The sequence below is a fragment of the Rutidosis leptorrhynchoides genome, chromosome 2 (genome assembly GCF_046630445.1).
Source record: "Rutidosis leptorrhynchoides isolate AG116_Rl617_1_P2 chromosome 2, CSIRO_AGI_Rlap_v1, whole genome shotgun sequence".
NCBI lineage: Eukaryota > Viridiplantae > Streptophyta > Magnoliopsida > Asterales > Asteraceae > Rutidosis > Rutidosis leptorrhynchoides.
In genome coordinates, this window is record NC_092334.1 from 547510056 (window position 1) to 547531743 (window position 21688).

A 21688-nucleotide genomic window follows, 5' to 3' on the forward strand; every position below is an offset into this window, starting at 1 on the left:
CTGCATTAAGAAACTATCTGTTATCACCAACAGTTGACCTTATATGTAAATAACTACAAACTGGAAAAGTAAATATATATTATATGTATACATTATACATTTCTTTTATAGAATAAGAATATCTATCGTAAGCCTACCCATCTTAGCTATCGATACCACTAATAATTATCATTTTTGATCAGAGGCCTTATATCTTATAGGAGCATATTTCAGCGATACACTAATGTAAAATTAACCGTAGTTAATAGTACTAAATACGTGTAAGAAATATAACAAAACTGTAAACAATTAGCCTTTACCAACATGATATAGTCATTGTAATAACATCTATGTGCGTTGCAAAACTCAACACAACCTGTTTAACCTACTTAGCTAAATGGATCATTTCTGTCAACTCCTCGTTAATGGTATCTACCCTAGGGTTGTAATAACCAACTCAATTCATTTTATCATCTACTGAAATATCAACACGAAACATCACAAATTCCCATCATTAAATATTTATATATGACCCAAGTGACTCATACCTTTCCTTGTGTTTCTTTAGAAACGGCATCAAAGATGCTCTATGGGCTTGAGGAACAGTTGCATATCACAAAGCATCCGTTTACTTCCAGATTAGGAACTCCATTAATATAGACACCATTAAATAGCAAATAATCAGTAACAAAAAATGTATACCTATGTGCACAAAAAGTGTTATGGTGAGAAATATAATTAGATGAAATCTTATACCTATCACTAAATAATGGTTGCAACATATCACACACACCAGCAACTATAAACATTATCATATTACGTTAAAGAATGAAAAAGGTAAGTAAGTGTTAATCAGTTCAGAAAAACTGAAACTGATTCGGTTTTTTTCCAGTGGTGAAAGGCATAAGGGAGTATATAAAGATGAGTAAAACGATGTAGGGTCTAGCGTAAAACGACACATTCCTGCGAGATGCTTTTCTGATACGAAACTTACTTTGTAAATTTGATGCCAACCATGGAATCATCTTAGTTATTCCCTCCAATAAGTGACTGAAAGTCTGTTGATTTTGACTTGTGCCACGACCCTACTTTTTCCGTTATCTTTTGCCGTTTATTATTTAACGACCGTTAATTGTTATTCGTGTCACGTCATTTCTATGACCTATATTATTATTTTTGTAACAATATATTAATTATTATGTGTCATGTGAATATTTGTATTCATATTTAAAGTTGTACGTTTCTAAGTGTCGTGGATTTCTATCCGGCGAATCTTTTCGGTTTTCAAACCAACGGTCAGACTTTTGAGATTTTTGAATCCCAATTATTTTAAATATGATATTTTTATATCATATGTTTATATGGTGTTTATATATTTTATTCGTTGCGTGTACGTTATTTCTCCGAAGATTTAATAGCGTAATAGTGTTTTCGCGTTTCGGGCTTCGATCGGGCGTTCGGGCTAAAAGCAATTTATCAAATATCAAGAGTGGGCCATGTGGGGCCCACCCCTCTAAAAATTTCGGCCAAAAATGTCAAGGGAGGGATGGATATTTTTGCAATTTTGTGACTAGTCCATTTTAATCTCAAAATCAATTCATTTCCCTATCATTTCTAAACCTAGCAAGCTTTTTCTCTCCTCTCTTTTCCTTTTTGGAGCCGTCGACACCCTCAACCATTATCATCATCATCTTCAATCAATTCAAGCTTGGAATTTAGAGCTTTTAGCATCAATGGATTTCTCTCGTTCATCTCTACACGTTCATACCACTTGATTCTTGATTATGGTATAAACCTAATATGACAAACCGGAAATTTTTGACTAAATTTAAACCTAACTTCGACTAATTCCGGCGATTCACGAACCATTATTTGTAAATAATTGTGTATTAACATTTATTTGTTATAATAATATTATTATTATTATTAATATCTTTTTAAATGATATATCAATAATTAATATCTTTATTATCAGTATTGTTATTACGATTAAAAACAATATTATTATTATCAACATTATTATTATTACCATTCATAATTTATTATTAATAATATGATTATTAATATCATTAACATAATTTATATTATTATCATTATTATTATTAAGAGTATTATCATTACTAATATTATTATCATTATTGTTAGTATTAGTAATATCATCATTTTTATTGTTTGTTATTAATATTATTATTATTATTATTATTAATACTATTATTATCATTTTTATTATCATTATTATTATTATTAAAATCATTATTAATACAATTATCATTATTATTATTAGTATTATTATTATTATTAATAAATTTATTAATTATTAATATTATTTAAATATAAAAAATACAGATAACAAATTAGGTATTATCTGCTTTTTAATTTTTTTATGAAATAGTGATATATGAAATCTGCTTTTGATCTATATTATAACACTATCTGTTTTTCTTTTATTTTTTTATTATCACGATCTGCATCATGATCCAGTTTTATTTTTTTATTTCACGTGCTCCCATAAATCTGATTCACGTTTTATTTTTTTTATTTTTTTTCCTTTCTGTTCTTAATTGACTATGTCGATCCTATTCAATTCCATAAATCCATCGATATCTATCTGTTATTCTCACAATCACTAAATTCTTCATCTCCATTATCAATAACATCTTCTGTATTGAAGATTAACAGAAATATTTTTTTTTTTTTAAAAATGCTCGACAACCTCTGTCTTGTCTCATTTTGTCAAAAGCTCGAAATTTAAATCCATTTCAAAATCTGTAATTGCAGTTTTGTTAGGAATAATTCAATCAAACTTCCTGCAAAATTTCATATCCCAATTCCTCATAACGAATCTTAATTTTGGAGTCAAACTTTATATTTCAAAAGTCAAACTTTTTGTTCATCATCAAATTCGAGTTCGTTTTAAAGTTTCCAGTTAAATTGACGATTGAGAAAGTTTCTAGGAGTGTTTTGAAAACTATTTCATGTAGAAACCTGGATCTAAAATGTCCTCAAATTCCCAATCAAATTTTGAGTTTGTTTTTCTTTTTATTCGCGAACAGCAGACTGTTTGTATATTTTTTGTTTTGTTTTGTTTGTTTACTGATTTATACAAAAAAAATTTATGGATTAATTCTAATTCTATTAAAGAATCTAAATCTTCGATTGATATGCTTGAATCGATTTGGGTCGTTTGAATGATGAGGAAGGAGAAAGATATTAGAACCGAGTAAAAATGGGTTATATTTAAATTACTTGGGATTAATTACAGAATAACATAAATGGCAGAATGGTTAAGTATGGTTGCGAGTGAGCGAGAGGTCACGGGTTCGAGCCCCGTCTTGGGCAATCTTTTTAGAAAAAGCTTTTTAAGGTAGTTTTCCCATTTCTATATTATTATTATTATTATTATTATTATTATTATTATTATTATTATTATTATTATTATTATTTTTATTATTATTTTTATTAACTTTATTATTATTATTACTAATTTTATTATAATTATTGTTACTAGTATCAAAAGTATTATTAGTATTACTAGTATTATTATTATAATTATTAGTATTATCATTATAATTATTAGTATTATCATTATAATTATTATTATTATTTATATCATGATTATTATTATTATTATCAAAAATTATTATTTTCATTATCATTATTATTAAACCTTTCATTTTATTTAAAAACTACTAATATCATTACTACTATTACTATTGTAAATATTACAAAAATTATTACTATCATTAGTATTAACATTATTATTATTGTATTATTATTGATATCTTTAATTATTATGATTAAGATTATGGTTATGTTAAGTATTGTTATCAAAAATTATAATTTTTATTATTATTATTATTAAACTTTTCATTTTTATTAAAAACTGTTATCATTATTATTATTGTTATAAGTATTATTATTATTATTATTATTAATATCATTATTATTAATGAAATCATAAACATTTTTATCATTATTGAGTATTATTACTATTATCATTACAAATATTATTTTAGTATTATTATGATTACTATTCTTAACAAACAAATGATATATATATATATATATATATATATATATATATATATATATATATATATATATATATATATAAGAAAATATATTTAATACATATAACACAACACAAATTAATATTATTATATATAAAATGAAAATATATGAAACACATATATCATTAAAATAAAAAGGATATAACTAATGAATATATATATATATATATATATATATATATATATATATATATATATATATATATATAAACTTGTTCGATTACGAGTATATGTGTTAATATATATACTTGATATAGGTTCGTGAATCCGAGGTCAACTCTGTACTTGTTCAGTGCCATCTTATGCATATTTACTACAAACTATCGTTTCGTATCGTGAGTTTTCATAGTTCCCTTTTTATATATATTTTTGGGCTAAGAATACATGCACTATTTTATATCTGTTTTACAAAATAAATATAAGTATTAAACTTAATTCTACGTGGGTTAGAATCACAAATATTCCCTTAACTTGGTAACTTAATCTATTGGTCTCTGTACCGTAGGCGCGAATCCTATTGATAGATCTATCGGGTTTGACAACCCCATCCGGGCTAGTCGCGCTAGCAGTCAACGGATATTTAAGTACTTCGAGGGTCGAATCCTATTGATAAATCCATCGGGTTTGACAACCCCATCCGGGCTAGTCGCGCTAGCAGTCAACGGATGTTTAGTACTTCGAGGGTATTTATCGCACTTGATTCGGTGCTCTATAGACATCAGGGGTATTCATTATTATATTATTATCGTTAAGGCTTGTTACCAGGTGCCCATGGTTGTAGAATCTTTTTATTACACTGCGGTGTAAGGATATTTATGGAAACTGAAATCTTGTGATCTATTACTATTATCAAAATCATTAATTATGACAAACCTATGAACTCACTCAACCTAGTGTTGACTTTTTAAGCATGTTTATTCTCAGGTACTTTTTGCTTCCGCTGTATAACTTTGCTGTTACATAGAAGTCAAGCCAAGCACTGGGACCCGAGTTAACATCGTCGTTAATGGATTTTGACGGGGTGTTATAGTTGGTATCAGAGCATTGGTCTTAGCGAACTAGAATTTGCATTAGTGTGTCTAACCGATAGTTGTTAGGATGCATTAGTGAGTCTGGACTTTGACCGTACGTGTTTATTTTAAATTTTACTTATCATTTCTTGCCTGAAAATTTCAACTTATTTTTAAGTCAATTTCTATATGATTGAATGGTTTCGACTCGATAAGCAAACGTGTTATTATGAGTCTCAAAATTTTGAAAGGTTTTATGAAGTCATTTTATGTGACTAAATTATATTCTATTATTCCTATATTATTTATTAAATAAAAAGGTGTGACTATGTGATTGTACGTTCCTACGTATAACATTTTTATTCGATGAATCGTCTCGGTTTCCAAACCAACGATTAGACTTTCGAGATTTCCAAATCCGAATTATTTTAATACGATATTCCGATGTCGTATGAGTTAATAAAATATTCCTATGTTTTATTTCTTGAATTATTATTCTTCTCGCGTATTTAATTTGCGTAGCGGTATTTTTCTCGGATCGCGCTCCTTTAATTGTTCGGGCCAATTTATAAAAATCAAATTTTGATGAGTGGGTCATCTAGGCCATGTTGGCTGAAATTCTCGTGGATAACCCAGATTTATAGGGTGCATTAAAGTCTAGTCTACAGCCTGACCTATAGCTTTAGAACATTATTACTTGCATCATACATATACATATCTTTTATTTTGTCACTCCGGGAGGAACTCCCATTGTGATTCACAATATTCTATAACTCACGCACATTATCTTTATAAGATCACCTCGGTTGGTGAAACCGGGGGATGTCACTCATGATTTCTGAAATTCTTGACATTCCTATATCATCTATCCTGGTTTTGTGTATTACGTATGTACTACATGAAATATCATCCCTGATTTTTAAAATTTCTATGTTTGTTACTACTCATACTCATACGTATATAACCTCCGTGTTATATCACGTACCTATGTGCCCTTATGCCTTTGTGCATTGGTTTGCGAACCGGAAAATGTCATAAAGATTCTCGATAACTCAAGGACATTATAATGTCATCACGATTCATATTCATTACTTTTAAATTTTGTTTTCTCGTTATTTTTTATCATTGAACTTTCTTGACGGGTGGCATCTACGAAACTCTAGAATGGAAGGGCTTGGATTACCGATTTAAAGGATCCTATAGCTCAAGCCCCTAGACCTGAATAGGCCATTACGAATTGAAAGTCTTTAATCAAAAGATTATCTGATTGCATACTTATCATTTATTTATCTCGACAAGTCATACTGCAATTATTGCATAAATGGAGCATAGACAAATCATATCTTATCACATCAATCTCAATAGACTTTGTCTAACACTTTTCCTAAATTTTCTCCATAAATTACGGAATCTTTTTGCTATATATACGTATTCAAGGAGACGAATATATCATTCAGTATTCAACACTCATCTCATATCAAACCTTATTCCAAACACATAATATGGATTTCTCACTTGATTCCTCGAGCTCCACAGGCAGTGTAACCGGAATGAACGAACCAATTAGTCATCATCAATTCTGGATGAATTGAGGATGGGTTCGTAGTTTACATAATCAATGGAGAAGTGAATAAGGTGATCCTTTTTACCCACCACATTGCCCTATTGACGAAGAACCTGAAGCACTTACCGGTGAACCCGTTCGGAACACCATTTTCACCCTCATTTCCAGGGTATCCCGTCACGAATATATCATATCTAGAATTCTATATCTTATTTGTCCCCTTGTCCGAACCACCAATCATCCCAGTATAATAGAAGAAGTCAATGAGCTTCGAGCTCGAGTTGTGGCTCTGGAGAATATGGTGCAATATCTACAAGCATCAGCAGCACCAGCAGCATAACCAGCACCACCAGTACCATCAGCATCACCACCAACAGCATCAGCTTCACCAACAACAACATCTGCATTCCACGCCTCAAACATCAACATCATACGCCCCATAGATACCAAGGAATATTAGTAATAATGAGTTAAGATGTATTGACTCATTCTTCCTGAAGAATTATATATGTATACTTTATATATATATGGTTTGGAACAATGATAAATATTTCGTACTAAGCTATTACGTGTGAATCTTAACTAGTATGTACTACTTGGTTAATTCATATCACTAATATGCTATGATGTACATCCTTCGTTAATGACTTAACAATCGTTAATCACTGCTTCAACACAATAAACTCCATTTCATAATAAACCAAGTGTATTACTCAAATACATGATTGATTGTATACTTTCATTTTCGATGTACTCGAAACTTTCTAGAAAACATCATTCGTGCCTTATGAATTTCACAAGAATTCCACGAGCACCAACATCATATATTGAGGTATATCAATAACAATGAACGATGAAGTATTGATTCATAACTTCATTAGCGAAATATTTCGCGACAATTATGAAATCTCTAAGGTTTTGGAGATTATTTATTCTCGTTTCAACCGCAAATCAAATGAGTTTAATATTATATTAACTCATTAAATCTATATTATATCTGAAGAATACATATATGAATGTATATCTTCTCTTTTGTACAAACTGTTAATTGTGAAAATATTTTAACGGGTAGGTAATACCCGAGAAATATTTATATCTCACATTAATATGTTACATTGTACATTCTTCAAAATCTGATTCAATAATCAGTAACTATACTACTTACATCCACATATGTATCCGCGCACCAAAGAACAACCATTTTCATTCAAATCAAATTACATATTCTGAATTTGACATATCAGAATTCAAGTAAAGCTTTAGAAGATGTTATCTTCCTAAAGATCACTACATTCATGAATTATATTCATTCGTATTCTATGATGAATTATCACATCAAACCACCAAAATTATCATTCATTAATTTTAAAATCAACAACGCCTATTCATCAACCATTAGATCCGTTGACGATTACAATCAACGTTTAATCATCTAAAAATAAAATTTCTTGAAACCATCTCGGGTTGTCAATCAATGATTCAGATTCGTTAACCTTGAGAATGCTGACGAAGCAGCAAAAGCTATAGATGGTCTTAATGGCCAAAAGTTTGATGATAAAGAATGACGTATTGAAAAAGCTCAGATTTGGAACTGAAAAACGGATTGAGCTAACCATAAAGGAGACCAAGGACAAATACAAGGACCAAACCCTATATTCAAGGAATCCAGGTAATTCTGAATCCGATGAAATCTTTAGAGAACACCTTGCTCCGAAGTCATGTTAAAAGCTTGCGGAAAATTTTTCTTCATCAACTTTCGAACTTAGAAATTCCAAAAATATCATCATAAATATCTCCGATATTTCTGAAGATATTTTCATAAATATTCTCGTCCGAAATTATATACCTCTTTGTGCTATCTGTATTACATTATATTGGAAACTTCTGTAAAACCTAAGTATAAATTATGAATGTTTTGAAGTAGTGTTGGGAATTGAAGCATGAGTTAGTATAATATAATGACGTCAGGCCAACGTGATTATATTACAGTAAGTCATGCAAAATTTTTAATGCAAGATGATGATTCATAGACTTTATAATCATCATTTACCATATTACATAACTCTTTCATTCTATTTAACCTCTAAACATATGAAGAAAATATTTTTCTTGATGATTCGGTCTTTTTCGGATATTCTGGTAATTTGACAAATCAAATAGTGCTACTACCTTTCCTTTCTACTTTGTATATTATGATAATTCGAAACTTCATACCTACAAATTCTGGACCATTACTCGCTTTACTTAGAGTCAAGAAGAGAATAAAAAGGCAAAGAGCTCCGACATATAAGGGAAAATATAAAGCCCGATAACAACACGGAAATTACAAACCGTGTATATCAATACATATTGCAACGTAAAGACACGGGAGAATTAAAAACATTATAACCCCAAGGGAATAGTAGAAGAAAACAAATTCCTCTGATGGTAAATGAAAAAGAAGAATGACTGTATATATAGTCAATATAATAACAAGGATCAGAACTGGATTAAGCATTTCCTTAACCTTTTGGAAGTTTGAATTGACGAAGAAAGTATAGAAGTGGTGAAGATAATGAAACGGAAGAAGCTAATTTATAGCGAAATTCCAGACACAGCAATCGAGGCAATTCACCGCATTTAATCAAAGAAATCTCAAAATTCCTTAATTACCGGAGAATCAAATCTTATAAAGATTATGAAGATTTCTTTAAGTCCCTTGAATTCCGGAAATCAACTATGACTACGTCAAAAGTTAAGGCAAACATTTAATTTACTCATCTCACTCTTTTACGATAGCTTCGTTTATACTTTTCCTAAAATCGAATCGTTTTATCTATATTATTCACAAGTAATAAAACTCTATTTTTTTCAACTCATATTCATCATTACAATATTCTTGTTCTAAACGATGACGGTCTATAACAAATTTCATGACTGTGATTTTCATGAACTCTTCTCTGTATATCTGCCCTAATATTGTGGCATAAACGCTCAAAGTTTTAAATGAGATCAATACTATTCATAACACATTTCATGTGTTCAGTTTACTGAAATGCTTGTATAGGACCATCATCCCTTCTGAGGATAACCTAGTCAAATGACACTCTTGTTAATCTTTAGATCACCACCGCACTAATGATAAAATGCACTTCATAGAAGAACCTGTAGAAATTATGGTTCGTATGACTTAAACGCTTGAAACAAAATAATATTCTATCCGTTGGAATTCACGAAAGGCCCCGAGTATACCTTGAAACGTGAAGACAAAATAAAATGAAAATACCCTCACTTGTTTACAAACAACGCCGACTGATGGCAACAACTAAATTTCGGGACGAAATTTCTTTTAACGGGTAGGTACTATGACAACCCGGAAATTTCTGACTAAATTTAAACCTAACTTCGACTAATTCCGACGATTCACGAACCATTATTTGTAAATAATTGTGTATTAACATTTATTTGTTATAATAATATTATTATTATTATTATTATCTTTTCAAATAATATATCAATAATTAATATCTTTATTATCAGCATTGTTATTACGATTAAAAACAATATTATTATTATCAACATTATTATTATTACCATTCATAATTTATTATTAATAATATGATTATTAATATCAATAACATAATTTATATTATTATCATTATTATTATTAAGAGTATTATCATTACTAATATTATTATCATTATTGTTAGTATTAGTAATATCATCATTTTTATTGTTTGTTATTAATATTATTATTATTATTATTATTAATACTATTATTATCATTTTTATTATCATTATTATTATTATTAAAATCATTATTAGTACAATTATCATTATTATTATTAGTATTATTATTATTATTAATAAATTTATTAATTATTAATATTATTTAAATATAAAAAATACAGATAACAAATTAGGTATTATCTGCTTTTTAATTTTTTTTATGAAATAGTGATATATGAAATCTGCTTTTGACCTGTATTATAACACTATCTGTTTTTCTTTTATTTTTTTATTATCACGATCTGCATCATGATCCAGTTTTATTTTTTTATTTCACCTGCTCCCATAAATCTGATTCACGTTTTATTTTTATTATTTTTTTTCTTTATGTTCTTAATTGACTATGTCGATCCTATTCAATTCCATAAATCCATCGATATCTATCTGTTATTCTCACAATCACTAAATTCTTCATCTCCATTATCAATAACATCTTCTGTATTGAAGATTAACAGAAATATTTTAAAAAAAAAAATGCTCGACAACCTCTGTCTTGTCTCATTTTGTCAAAAGCTCGAAATTTAAATCCATTTCAAAATCTATAATTGCAGTTTTGTTAGGAATAATTCAATCAAACTTCCTGCAAAATTTCATATCCCAATTCCTCATAACGAATCTTAATTTTGGAGTCAAACTTTATATTTCAAAAGTCAAACTTTTTGTTCATCATCAAATTCGAGTTCGTTTTAAAGTTTCCAGTTAAATTTACGATTGAGAAAGTTTCTAGGAGTGTTTTGAAAACTATTTCATGTAGAAACCTGGATCTAAAACGTCCTCAAATTCCCAATCAAATTTTGAGTTTTTTTTTCTTTTTATTCGCGAACAGCAGACTGTTTGTATATTATTATTATTATTCTTCTTTTTGTTTACTAATTTATACAGACACTTTTATGGATTAATTCTAATTCTGTTAAAGAATCTAAATCTTCGATTGGTATGCTTGAATCGATTTGGGCCGTTTGAATGATGAGGAAGGAGAAAGATATTAGAACCGAGTAAAAATGGGTTATATTTAAATTACTTGGGATTAATTACAGAATAACATAAATGGCAGAATGGTTAAGTATGGTTGCGGGTGAGCGAGAGGTCACGGGTTCGAGCCCCTTCTTAGGCAATCTTTTTATAAAAAGCTTTTTAAGGTAGTTTTTCCATTTCTATATTATTATTATTATTATTATCTTTATTATTATTATAACTAATATTATTATAATTATTGTTACTAGTATTAAAAGTGTTATTAGTATTACTAGTATTATTATTATAATTATTAGTATTATCATTATAATTATTAGTATTATCATTATAATTATTATTATTATTTATATCATGATTATTATTATTATTATCAAAAATTATTATTTTCATTATCATTATTATTAAACCTTTCATTTTATTTAAAAACTACTAATATCATTACTACTATTACTATTGTAAATATTACAAAAATTATTACTATCATTAGTATTAACATTATTATTATTGTATTATTATTGATATCTTTAATTATTATGATTAAGATTATGGTTATGTTAAGTATTGTTATCAAAAATTATAAATTTTATTGTTATTATTATTAAACTTTTCATTTTTATTAAAAATCGTTATCATTATTATTATTATTATTATTAGTATTATTATTATTAATATCATTATTATTAATGAAATCATAAACATTTTTATCATTATTGAGTATTATTATTATTATCATTACAAATATTATTTTAGTATTATTATGATTACTATTCTTAACAAAGAAATGATATATATATATATATATATATATATATATATATATATATATATATATATATATATATATATATAAGAAAATATATTTAATAGATATAACACAACACAAATTAATATTATTATATATAAAATGAAAATATATGAAACACATATATTATTAAAATAAAAACGATATAACTAATGAATATATATATATATATATATATATATATATATATATATATATATATATATAACTTGTTCGATTACGAGTATATGTGTTAATATATATATACTTGATTTAGGTTCGTAAATCCGAGGTCAACTCTGTACTTGTTCAGTGCCATCCTATGCATATTTACTACAGACTATCGTATCGTATCGTGAGTTTTCATAGTTCCCTTTTTATATATATTTTTGAGCTGAGAATACATGCACTATTTTATATCTGTTTTACAAAATAAATATAAGTATTAAACTTAATTCTACGTGGGTTAGAATCACAAATATTCCCTTAGCTTGGTAACTTAATCTATTGGTCTCTATACCGTAGGCGCGAATCCTATTGATAGATCTATCGGGTTTGACAACCCCATCCGGGCTAGTCGCGCTAGCAGTCAACGGATGTTTAAGTACTTCGAGGGTCGAATCCTATTGATAGATCTATCGGGTTTGACAACCCCATCCGGGCTAGTCGCGCTAGCAGTCAACGGATGTTTGGTACTTCCAGGGTATTTATCGCACTTGATTCAGTGCTCTATAGACATCAGGGGTATTCATTATTATATTATTATCGTTAAGGCTTGTTACCAGGTGCCTATGGTTGTAGAATCTTTTTATTACACTTCGGTGTAAGGATATTTATGGAAACTGAAATCTTGTGATCTATTACTATTATCAAAATCATTAATTATGACAAACCTATGAACTCACTCAATCTAGTGTTGACTTTTTAAGCATGTTTATTCTCAGGTACTTTTTGCTTCCGCTGTATAACTTTGCTGTTACATAGAAGTCAAGCCAAGCACTGTGACCAGAGTTAACATCGCCGTTAATGGATTTTGATGGGGTGTTACACCTAACCCTAGCTTTTTGATTTTTATTTAATTTTTCTGTTTTTGATGATTAATATGATAGTATAGTGCTTGTGTGTTGTTGGATTAATGATTGTATGCATAGAATCACTCGTTATTACATGTTTTCGGTTTGTTTGATTTTGGACAGCAGATTAAATGATCATTTCAGTATACTTAACTGATGTTTCTGATAAATTAAAGTGTTTAAATGTGTTCCTCTCATCAAGACATTGATTTTAGACTCCGGATTCATGTTATTTCGATTCCCGGAACTTAAGTTATGATTAAAATGGTGTTTTCATAAAATTAAAATATAAAAACGAATGTATTCAGTTTTGGTCTGACTTTGTGATCATTTTTGGAGTCTCTAGGGTGTACTAGTGTGTTAGGATTTATGATTGGATGAACTTTCATGTTCGGGTCATCAAAATCCGAGCCACGGATCACCCGGTACGATAAAACATGTTTTTGAACGGATTAAAGCTCCAAGTTGATTCATGGCTGTAGGTCACAACTTGGGGTCTGATTTTAGGGTGTTCTTGAGTACACTAATGTGTCGGGTGGTTTGGTTAGACGAGGATATATATAAGACTTGTCGAAAACCGACACCTGAAGCTCAAGTTATCACCGGACGAACGTTTTAATTAAACTTATGATTATAACATTTAAATTATGATATAAATAATGATTTACATTATTATTAAATTACTTATGATATAAAAGTAATTATTTTAGTTTAAGACTTATGATATGTATATATATATATATATATATATATATATATATATATATATATATATATATATATATATATATATATATATATATATATATTAATTAAGTTTAAGACTTATGATATATATATATATATATATATATATATATATATATATATATATATATATATATATATATATATATATATTATATCATTTATTATATCATTTATTAATTACTTTATGATTTAATTAAATATTTAATTAAACTTATGATTAATAATACTTTTATTATTAATGGAAAATACTTATGATAAGTATTAAACTTATGTTATGAGATTATTATTATAAGACTTATAATGAATATTAAATAATTATTTAATTATTATAATGCTTAGTTATTATTTAATTATTAAATACTTATGGTTTAATAATTATAATTAAATACTTATGATATGATTAATAATTCATTATTAATTAATAATACTTATGATATGATTAAAAATTTATTATTAATTAATAATACTTATGTTATAACTAATATTTAATTAATAAATTAAATACTTATGTTATATTAATTATATCATTTAAACTTATGTTAACTTTATTAATTCAATTTAATATAATTAAACTTATGATATGACATGACTTTAAATAACATTATAACTTATATTATTATTATAACTTATACATTAAAATCTAATGTTGACCATGTTTGACCAAGGTTGACTTTTTGAGTTGACTTTCGGTTGACTTTGACTTTCAGTCGACTTTTGTTGACTTTCTAATTATGGAAACTTTCCTAAGTTAAAAACTTTCCAAAAATAGAAACTTTCTAAATATGAAAACTTTCTAAATATAGAAACTTTCCTAAAATAGAAACTTTCCAAAAATAGAATTTTTCTAGAAATGAAAACCTGCCAAAAATAGAAATTTTCTAAAAATAGAAAGTACGTGTTTTTACGCTGTCCTGATCAAACTGAAGCATACTGAGTGTTGTTCTATGTTTACTTGCAACAAGTACTATAGCTATCATACCAAGACTTGACCTAAGTTAGTTATTTATATCGACCTGCTTTATTTATAGGTCGGCGTTGTGATCATTCTTGATCACTTTACTTCCCGTGGTTCACATTTCTGTGTTATTACTTCGTTTACGTTAAGGTGAGTTATAGTCCCATTTTTCTATTTTATATCTTTTGGGATGAGAATACATGCATTTTATTTTTCATATTGGACACAAGTGAAAGTTGGTTTAAATTATTCATTGTGAGTCGAACAAAAATATTCCCTAATCTGGTAATTGTAATCACTGATTTCTACTGGTGAACGCGAATCCTATGGATAGATCTATCGGGCCTGACAGCCCCATTTCGAAGATACACATGTTCAGTGTATATTGTTGTTTGGTAAGGGCATGGAAATGGTTAAGTGATTACCAGGTGGCTCACGGGTTAATGGAATAATATTTTTATATGTTTTCGAGCATATAAATTTTGTGGTCCAAAATGAGTCTTTATGTTTTCAAACATAAATTTTTATAGTTTAAATTGATTATTGTTTGCAATATCAAACCTATAATTCACTCAACATTTTTGTTGACAGTTACTCGCATGTTTTATTCTCAGGTTCATGATTGATTGCTTCCTCTGTGCTTAGAGAGTCTGCATATTTATGATGGCAGTTTTTGTTAAACATTAACTTGCATTCTATTTTGATACATTAAATTATGGGTGTTTGTTGACTTTGTTTTGGTCAACTTTTGGTTAAGTATTTATATATGGTTTTTCTAAACTTACATATTTTGGTAGGTTTCCTTTATAGGAAATCATTTTTTAAATAAAGAATGCAAGGTTATTTATTAAATTCATTTAGAGTTATGATCAAGCTATGGGACCAAGATAACGATGGTCGTCAAGTGTACTTTGACGGGTCGTTAAAACTTGTTCCATGATTTAGAAAGACCATCCTCATCTTCTGGGTCATTAGACTGTCCAGCGCCAAATTCATCAATAAAACGACCAATATGGTCTACATTAACCTAGCGAAACCAACAAAAATGAAAAATATATTAAAAAAAAAAGAAAACAGTGACATATTTTTTTATTTAATCCATCACAAACTTGATACACCATAAATTTTGCGATTAACTTATTCCCTGAAGGGGTCAACTGAATTACTTCTCTTTTTTTGTCGAGATCAACGTTTTCATTTGAGGGCCCCGGTTCATTGTATCCCATGTTCCTCACCAGGCTTGGCATTCTGTCTAGACTATTTGGTCTCCAGATGTTAGAAGATGAATGATGTTGTTGCTAAGGTGTCCGAAATTAATGCTTTGCAGTTGTTGCTGCATTGGAGGAATTTGTTAGGCAAGTGTATTTAGGATGATTATGAGAAAAAACTAATTTATTCAACTTCTACTTTAGAAAAGCATCTTTTGTTAAAATTCTACTACTTTAAATATATGGTGCCAGAATGGATCCTCCGCATTTTGATTCTACTAAGTTTGAAAATGATATAGGTCAAAGTACACGGTTCACACCATCGTTTAAAAATCAGTCCATTATATCACAAAAAGGATTAAAAGAATGATAGTAAAACTTTTAGTTTTAGCTACGGAGTTTTTAGTATACTAATTGTATTCCAAACGAAATTGCAAGTGTAAAGTTACCTAAATTTGTGGTCGAGAAGCTGGCGGTGATCAACACATTCTAGTATTGGCAGGCCTCCTGTTGATTTGTTTCTAGATGTAACGTGCATATATATAGAAGTAAAAGCAGCTGCTGCACTGTTTCCCTTTCTACTGTTATGAAAACCTAGCCACCCTCACAGCACATTTGAAATCGAGGCGTTCTTTAGAATGAGATTTCAACCACTCTTCAAACAATATTTTTTTGTTAGGTGTTACCATTTCACCACATCAAACCGGTTGTATACGTTCTTATCTATTTCAACTATATTTTTTTTGTTAGGTGTTAACAACACATAGTAGCAGTGGCACAACAAAATGATCAAGTAAATTACAACACAAATCCTAAAGTCATAATACAACCACAAAATGAACAGCCATTACCTTAACGAAAAATAAAACCAAAGCTGTAGATACTAAGTTGGAAAAAAACCTCTTCTTCTGCCTTTTCACTCTCTCTTGCCCCTTTTTAGGAAATTTCGGTGTTGGAAAAAAACCTGAAATAAGAATATAAAAAATAGTTTTAAACAATCTCATAATGACTAATTGTAATGTGAAGAACAAAACAACATAGATATTAATGGCGGCCGTGACTAATTGCGTGAATATGTTTCAAAATCGTAAATACAGGTAGAAAGACTAATTAATTAAGAAGAAGCATCAAATTAATAATCAGCAAAGAACCCATACCATAGACCGATTGGAACAACATAGATACCAATGGCGGCAGTGAATTTAACAGCGACATTACAAAGACCCTAACTTCTGCCAAGATAGTCATTCGATTGCAATGAATCAGGGGAAAACCCTAATTACAGCACACAACGGCACTCGAATGTGACGAATGAGGCAAAAGAAATAGGTGCTTATATTCAAGCTTCTTCTATGGTGGCTTGTGGGGTAATCGGGTGGAAGATGCGTTGTTGTTGGCGGCGGTGCTATCAGAAATAAGTGGAGATGGTGGTGAGCGGTGGTGATGATTAATCTGGAAGAGGGGTCGTCGTAAATAGGTTTTAGGTTTGGTCGGTAGAGGGTAGAGAAAAGAGCGGATCAGGGGTTGTCGTTTTTGAGATGTCAAACGACGTAAAACCGCACGAGTTTTAGTATATTAAAATAAAATAATAATAATAATAAAATAATAAAGCTTAATGAATAATATACAATTATTAAATTAAATAAATAAATACGTAAATGATAACAACAACAACAATAAAGCTTAATGAATAATAAATAAATAAATAAAATAATACTTCAAAGGCTTGAAAAAGTCAAAATTCACTCCATCTTTATTCACAAAACAAAACGTTGTAACTCCTTTCTCAATAATCGTAATTCTTAATATTATTTAAATTGTTTAACGATATAATTAAATTTATATTAGATCAAATAATTCTCAAAAACGTGAAAATTGAAGAAAACTGTAGTTTCTTACTTATATGTCTGTCTACAAAATTGCTTCAATATACTCAACTAAATCTTAAATCCAGGCATTATCATCAATCGTTTGCTTATAAGAATTCATGTTGTACCTGATTCTATATTCTATATAGCCAACTAACCAAGTTTGAGTGCTATTTCTTTTTTTTTTTGAATAAAGCAACAACTCAATGACACTTTTAAACCTCATGAGTGTTAGTACTAAGTTATGACATTTTTGAAAGAAAAAGAAATATCCTGCTGTGACGACTGATTATCAAACCAGCTCCTTATAAACTACTCTGTATATAATTGACATATATATCTATAATTTCTATGTTGAATGATTTGAAATTGTTATTGAACAGCCGTGCAACGCACGGGCTCAAAACCTAGTAATTTATATATGATTCTTTAACAAAAATTTTATTAACTAAAGGGTTTTTGGCTCCGGCCTATCAATATTAAGGGAGTTCCTTTAAGGTTATGAGTTCAAATTCTGTCGTGAACATATAAAAGAGTGTGTTTGATTTATATAAAAAAAAAAAAATAGTACGTGGGTTCAACCGTTCAAAGATGCACCCATTATTCCTTAATAATTCAAGTTATTTGGCCTTATATTTCTCACACTTGATTTGGGCCAACTTTTTCCATACATTTTAGACCTCTTGGAAGACCAACAGAAGAAATTGTATTAAATTTTACATGTTGAAGAACAATAAAAGAAGTTATTGAACTGATACAACACACTCTGTTTTAGTAATCACTGTATCTAACTAAACTTTCAGTTTTTTTTTTTAACAATGAACAATTAAAACGACAAAACTATTTTGTGAGTAAGAAGGCGAAAAAACAACGATGCACTTCAATAAATCTGTACTGAACTTAGGAATTAAAACATCAGCAGGCACAACTTCCTTCTTGCTCAGTTTCTGAAACCATTGTTGGAATTCTTGGAAAAGACCTACCCGCAAAGCCAAAAAAAAAAAAAAAAAAAATCATATTCATAAGCTCAACTGAATAATATATGCACAAGACGAAAAGGGTTGCAAGGTAATGTATTATATGTACTACTAACATTTCATTTAAATCTTGAGGTTGATGTTCACTTTCAAGTGCAGTTTTCGCAACACAAAGGAATGCTTCATCAACGTTGTAGTTTTCTTTTGCAGATGTCTCAAAATATGGTATGTTTCCCTTCAAAGCGCACCATTCTCTTGCCGTCCTCTCAGATACCTTTATTTAACACTTTTAGTAATCGATCGTTTCGTTTGAACCTCTTTTTTTTTAAAGCATTTTCAGCAAATCGAAATTACGAATGTAGATATATACTTACAACTCGGCTGCTCCCTCCATCTGTGTCGACTTTGTTCCCCAACAACACGAATGGAAATCTCTCGGGTTCACTTGGATTAGCCTATATATAGGTAGTTAAAGTATGTTTAATAAGCATATAATTATAATAAGATACTAATAATTATTGAAAAAGATAGATGAAAATCATAAATTATATTGTAAAAAAAACATGGTTGACCTGCTTAAGAAAGTCTTGATGCCAAGTTTGTAGAGTTTCAAATGTTTTTTGAATGTTGACATCATAAACAAGTACACAACAATCAGCCCCTCTATAAAATGCAACTCCAAGACTATGAAACCTCTCTTGACCAGCTGTGTCCCAAATCTGTATATATAACCATCAATCATCAAATCTATATCTATAATTGTTCTGAAACTTATGTTCAAAATTACTTGTCTCGGCAAACTCACACACCCTTACACAAATATTTCACGAATATTTACAAATGTTCATTACAAGGCTTGAACCTATAACCTCTTAGTTAGAGGGATTCCTCAATAGCGCTAGGTTACTGGTCCTTTGATCACTCACTCACAAATTAAATGGAAAAGTGGAAATTAAATACCGATACAATTGGATATAATACCCTCCTAAAACTACATGTCACTTTATTTGTTAGACTTAATTTGGATGCAAAACATGATACTATAAATAAATTAAATAAGACCAATCAAATCAGATATTTTAGTAAAATTTAGGAATGAGTGGTGTACTCCCTTATTCCTATAAATAGAGTACACATTACTATTTACATCTATTCAAGTCTCTAGCTTATTCAAAATAACCATAAAGAATTATTAAAATTTTAATTTTACCATTTTTATATATTTAGTCGGTAAAACATTTATGATAATTTCTTCTTTCATCTACTTTGTTAAGAGAAACTAATTAATTCGAATAACATATTAAATGAAGAACTTAACAAAGTATGCATTTTAATAACATATTTTAAATTGAATATTTTTTTTGTTGAGGGACACTTTTTGTGAGATGAATGGAGTAAAAAAGATAAGCTTAATTAAGCTGGTAAACTAACAACACAATTGTATGCATTAATTGTTGTGTCTATCAAAGTTAGTTTCCTTCCACAAATTTAGATCCCACTTGACGTCTTGTTTTCTTTAACAACGTATATTTCAAATTTATATATACAATTTTGATGATTATATATAATTAGGGTTACAAACTGTAAACATTTCTTTTTTAATATTGACTTTCCTTATATAAATTTGATATTAATATTATTCATGACAGGGTTAAGTTATAAATATGGAATAAAATTATTTTTGGAATGCTTAAGTGTAGCCCTTAAAGTTACGTTTATCATTTTCCATATAATAATTAAACCCAACCCAAAATTAAATGTTAGTATCATACTGAAATTATTGGAAAATTGTTCTTATCATATAACTTGACTTGGTCAAAAATAATCACATGATAATCTGATTAGAGATTATGCCTCGTTTTATTTGAGTAAAATATCCACTCTTCCCGAGTATCCTGAAAAGATAATACCCGGTGTGTTTCCTGTTTTTGTACTTACTTGCAAAGTGACAAGCTTATCATCTATATGCAACTCTTTGGTAACAAAATCAGCACCAATTGTGGCCTTGTATTGTTTGTTGAACCTGTTATAAACGTATCTATGATAATTGCAGTTAATTTTAAACAAAATTTCATTATTACCATGATGATTGCATAATCATAAACCTGTTACTACTAGTACTAAAAATATATATATGAGGATACTGATTCATCAAAGATGTCTTGCCAACTCTACAAAACAATAATAATAATCAAGATATATTAATACGTTCATAATTTTCATATATTGTACAAAAACGTTCTGTATAATATTGGTGAGTTGAACCTTAAAGTAAGTTGTTATGAAGAAAATATTAATGAATTAATACGTACCCACTATCGCCCAGAACAATGACCTTAAGCAACATCCGATCAGACATCAACATGATCGGACAAATTTATAGAGCCGGTCGACGAATGTTGCCAGGAGATATGTAAGCCAACGGGTAAGAGTGACCACCTTTCACGTTGATTTCTTCTCTCTTAGTGCTTGTCTTCCTATTTATATTGTAGTTTTTGACATTTATTTGAAGTCAACAAGGACCTTTTTATAATTTAGACATCTTGAAAATCTGTTTTTTTATGTGAATATATTTGAAAGACAAATATTTTATTTGATATATGTAGTTTAATTGATTATTCTGTCAATGTTTTTGATATTTCTTTGGTCACCTTGCTAGGGTATTCACTGTTTGAAATAATCAACTTGCTCAATTGGACAATCTGAATTA

At 28.7% G+C, this 21688-nt stretch overlaps 1 protein-coding gene across 1 annotated transcript; it reads right to left on the bottom strand.

Annotated features, from left to right (window-relative positions):
- Positions 1-18640: 18640 nt before the first annotated feature.
- On the bottom strand, positions 18641-21436 carry LOC139893041 (ras-related protein Rab7-like). The gene is made up of 7 exons (XM_071876178.1): positions 21291-21436; positions 21123-21149; positions 20917-21016; positions 19551-19697; positions 19353-19433; positions 19095-19252; positions 18641-18980 (listed from the first exon to the last, which is right to left on the bottom strand). Exons 1-7 carry the CDS (start codon positions 21341-21343, stop codon positions 18917-18919), a joined length of 630 nt encoding a protein of 209 aa, XP_071732279.1. The 5' UTR covers positions 21344-21436; the 3' UTR covers positions 18641-18916.
- Between the last annotated feature and the right edge of the window lie 252 nt (positions 21437-21688).

What these genes read in the sequence shown, in the direction of transcription:
- LOC139893041 (XM_071876178.1), bottom strand. Translation starts at nt 21,343, where the DNA reads ATGTTGATGTCTGATCGGATGTTGCTTAAGGTCATTGTTCTGGGCGAT. An exon ending in ATTGTTCTGGGCGATAGTGG is followed by an intron (nt 21,150 to 21,290) that starts GTACGTATTAAT and finishes ATTGTTTTGTAG; the next exon opens with AGTTGGCAAGACATCTTTGA. An exon ending in ATCAAGACTTTCTTAAGCAG is followed by an intron (nt 19,434 to 19,550) that starts GTCAACCATGTT and finishes ACCTATATATAG; the next exon opens with GCTAATCCAAGTGAACCCGA.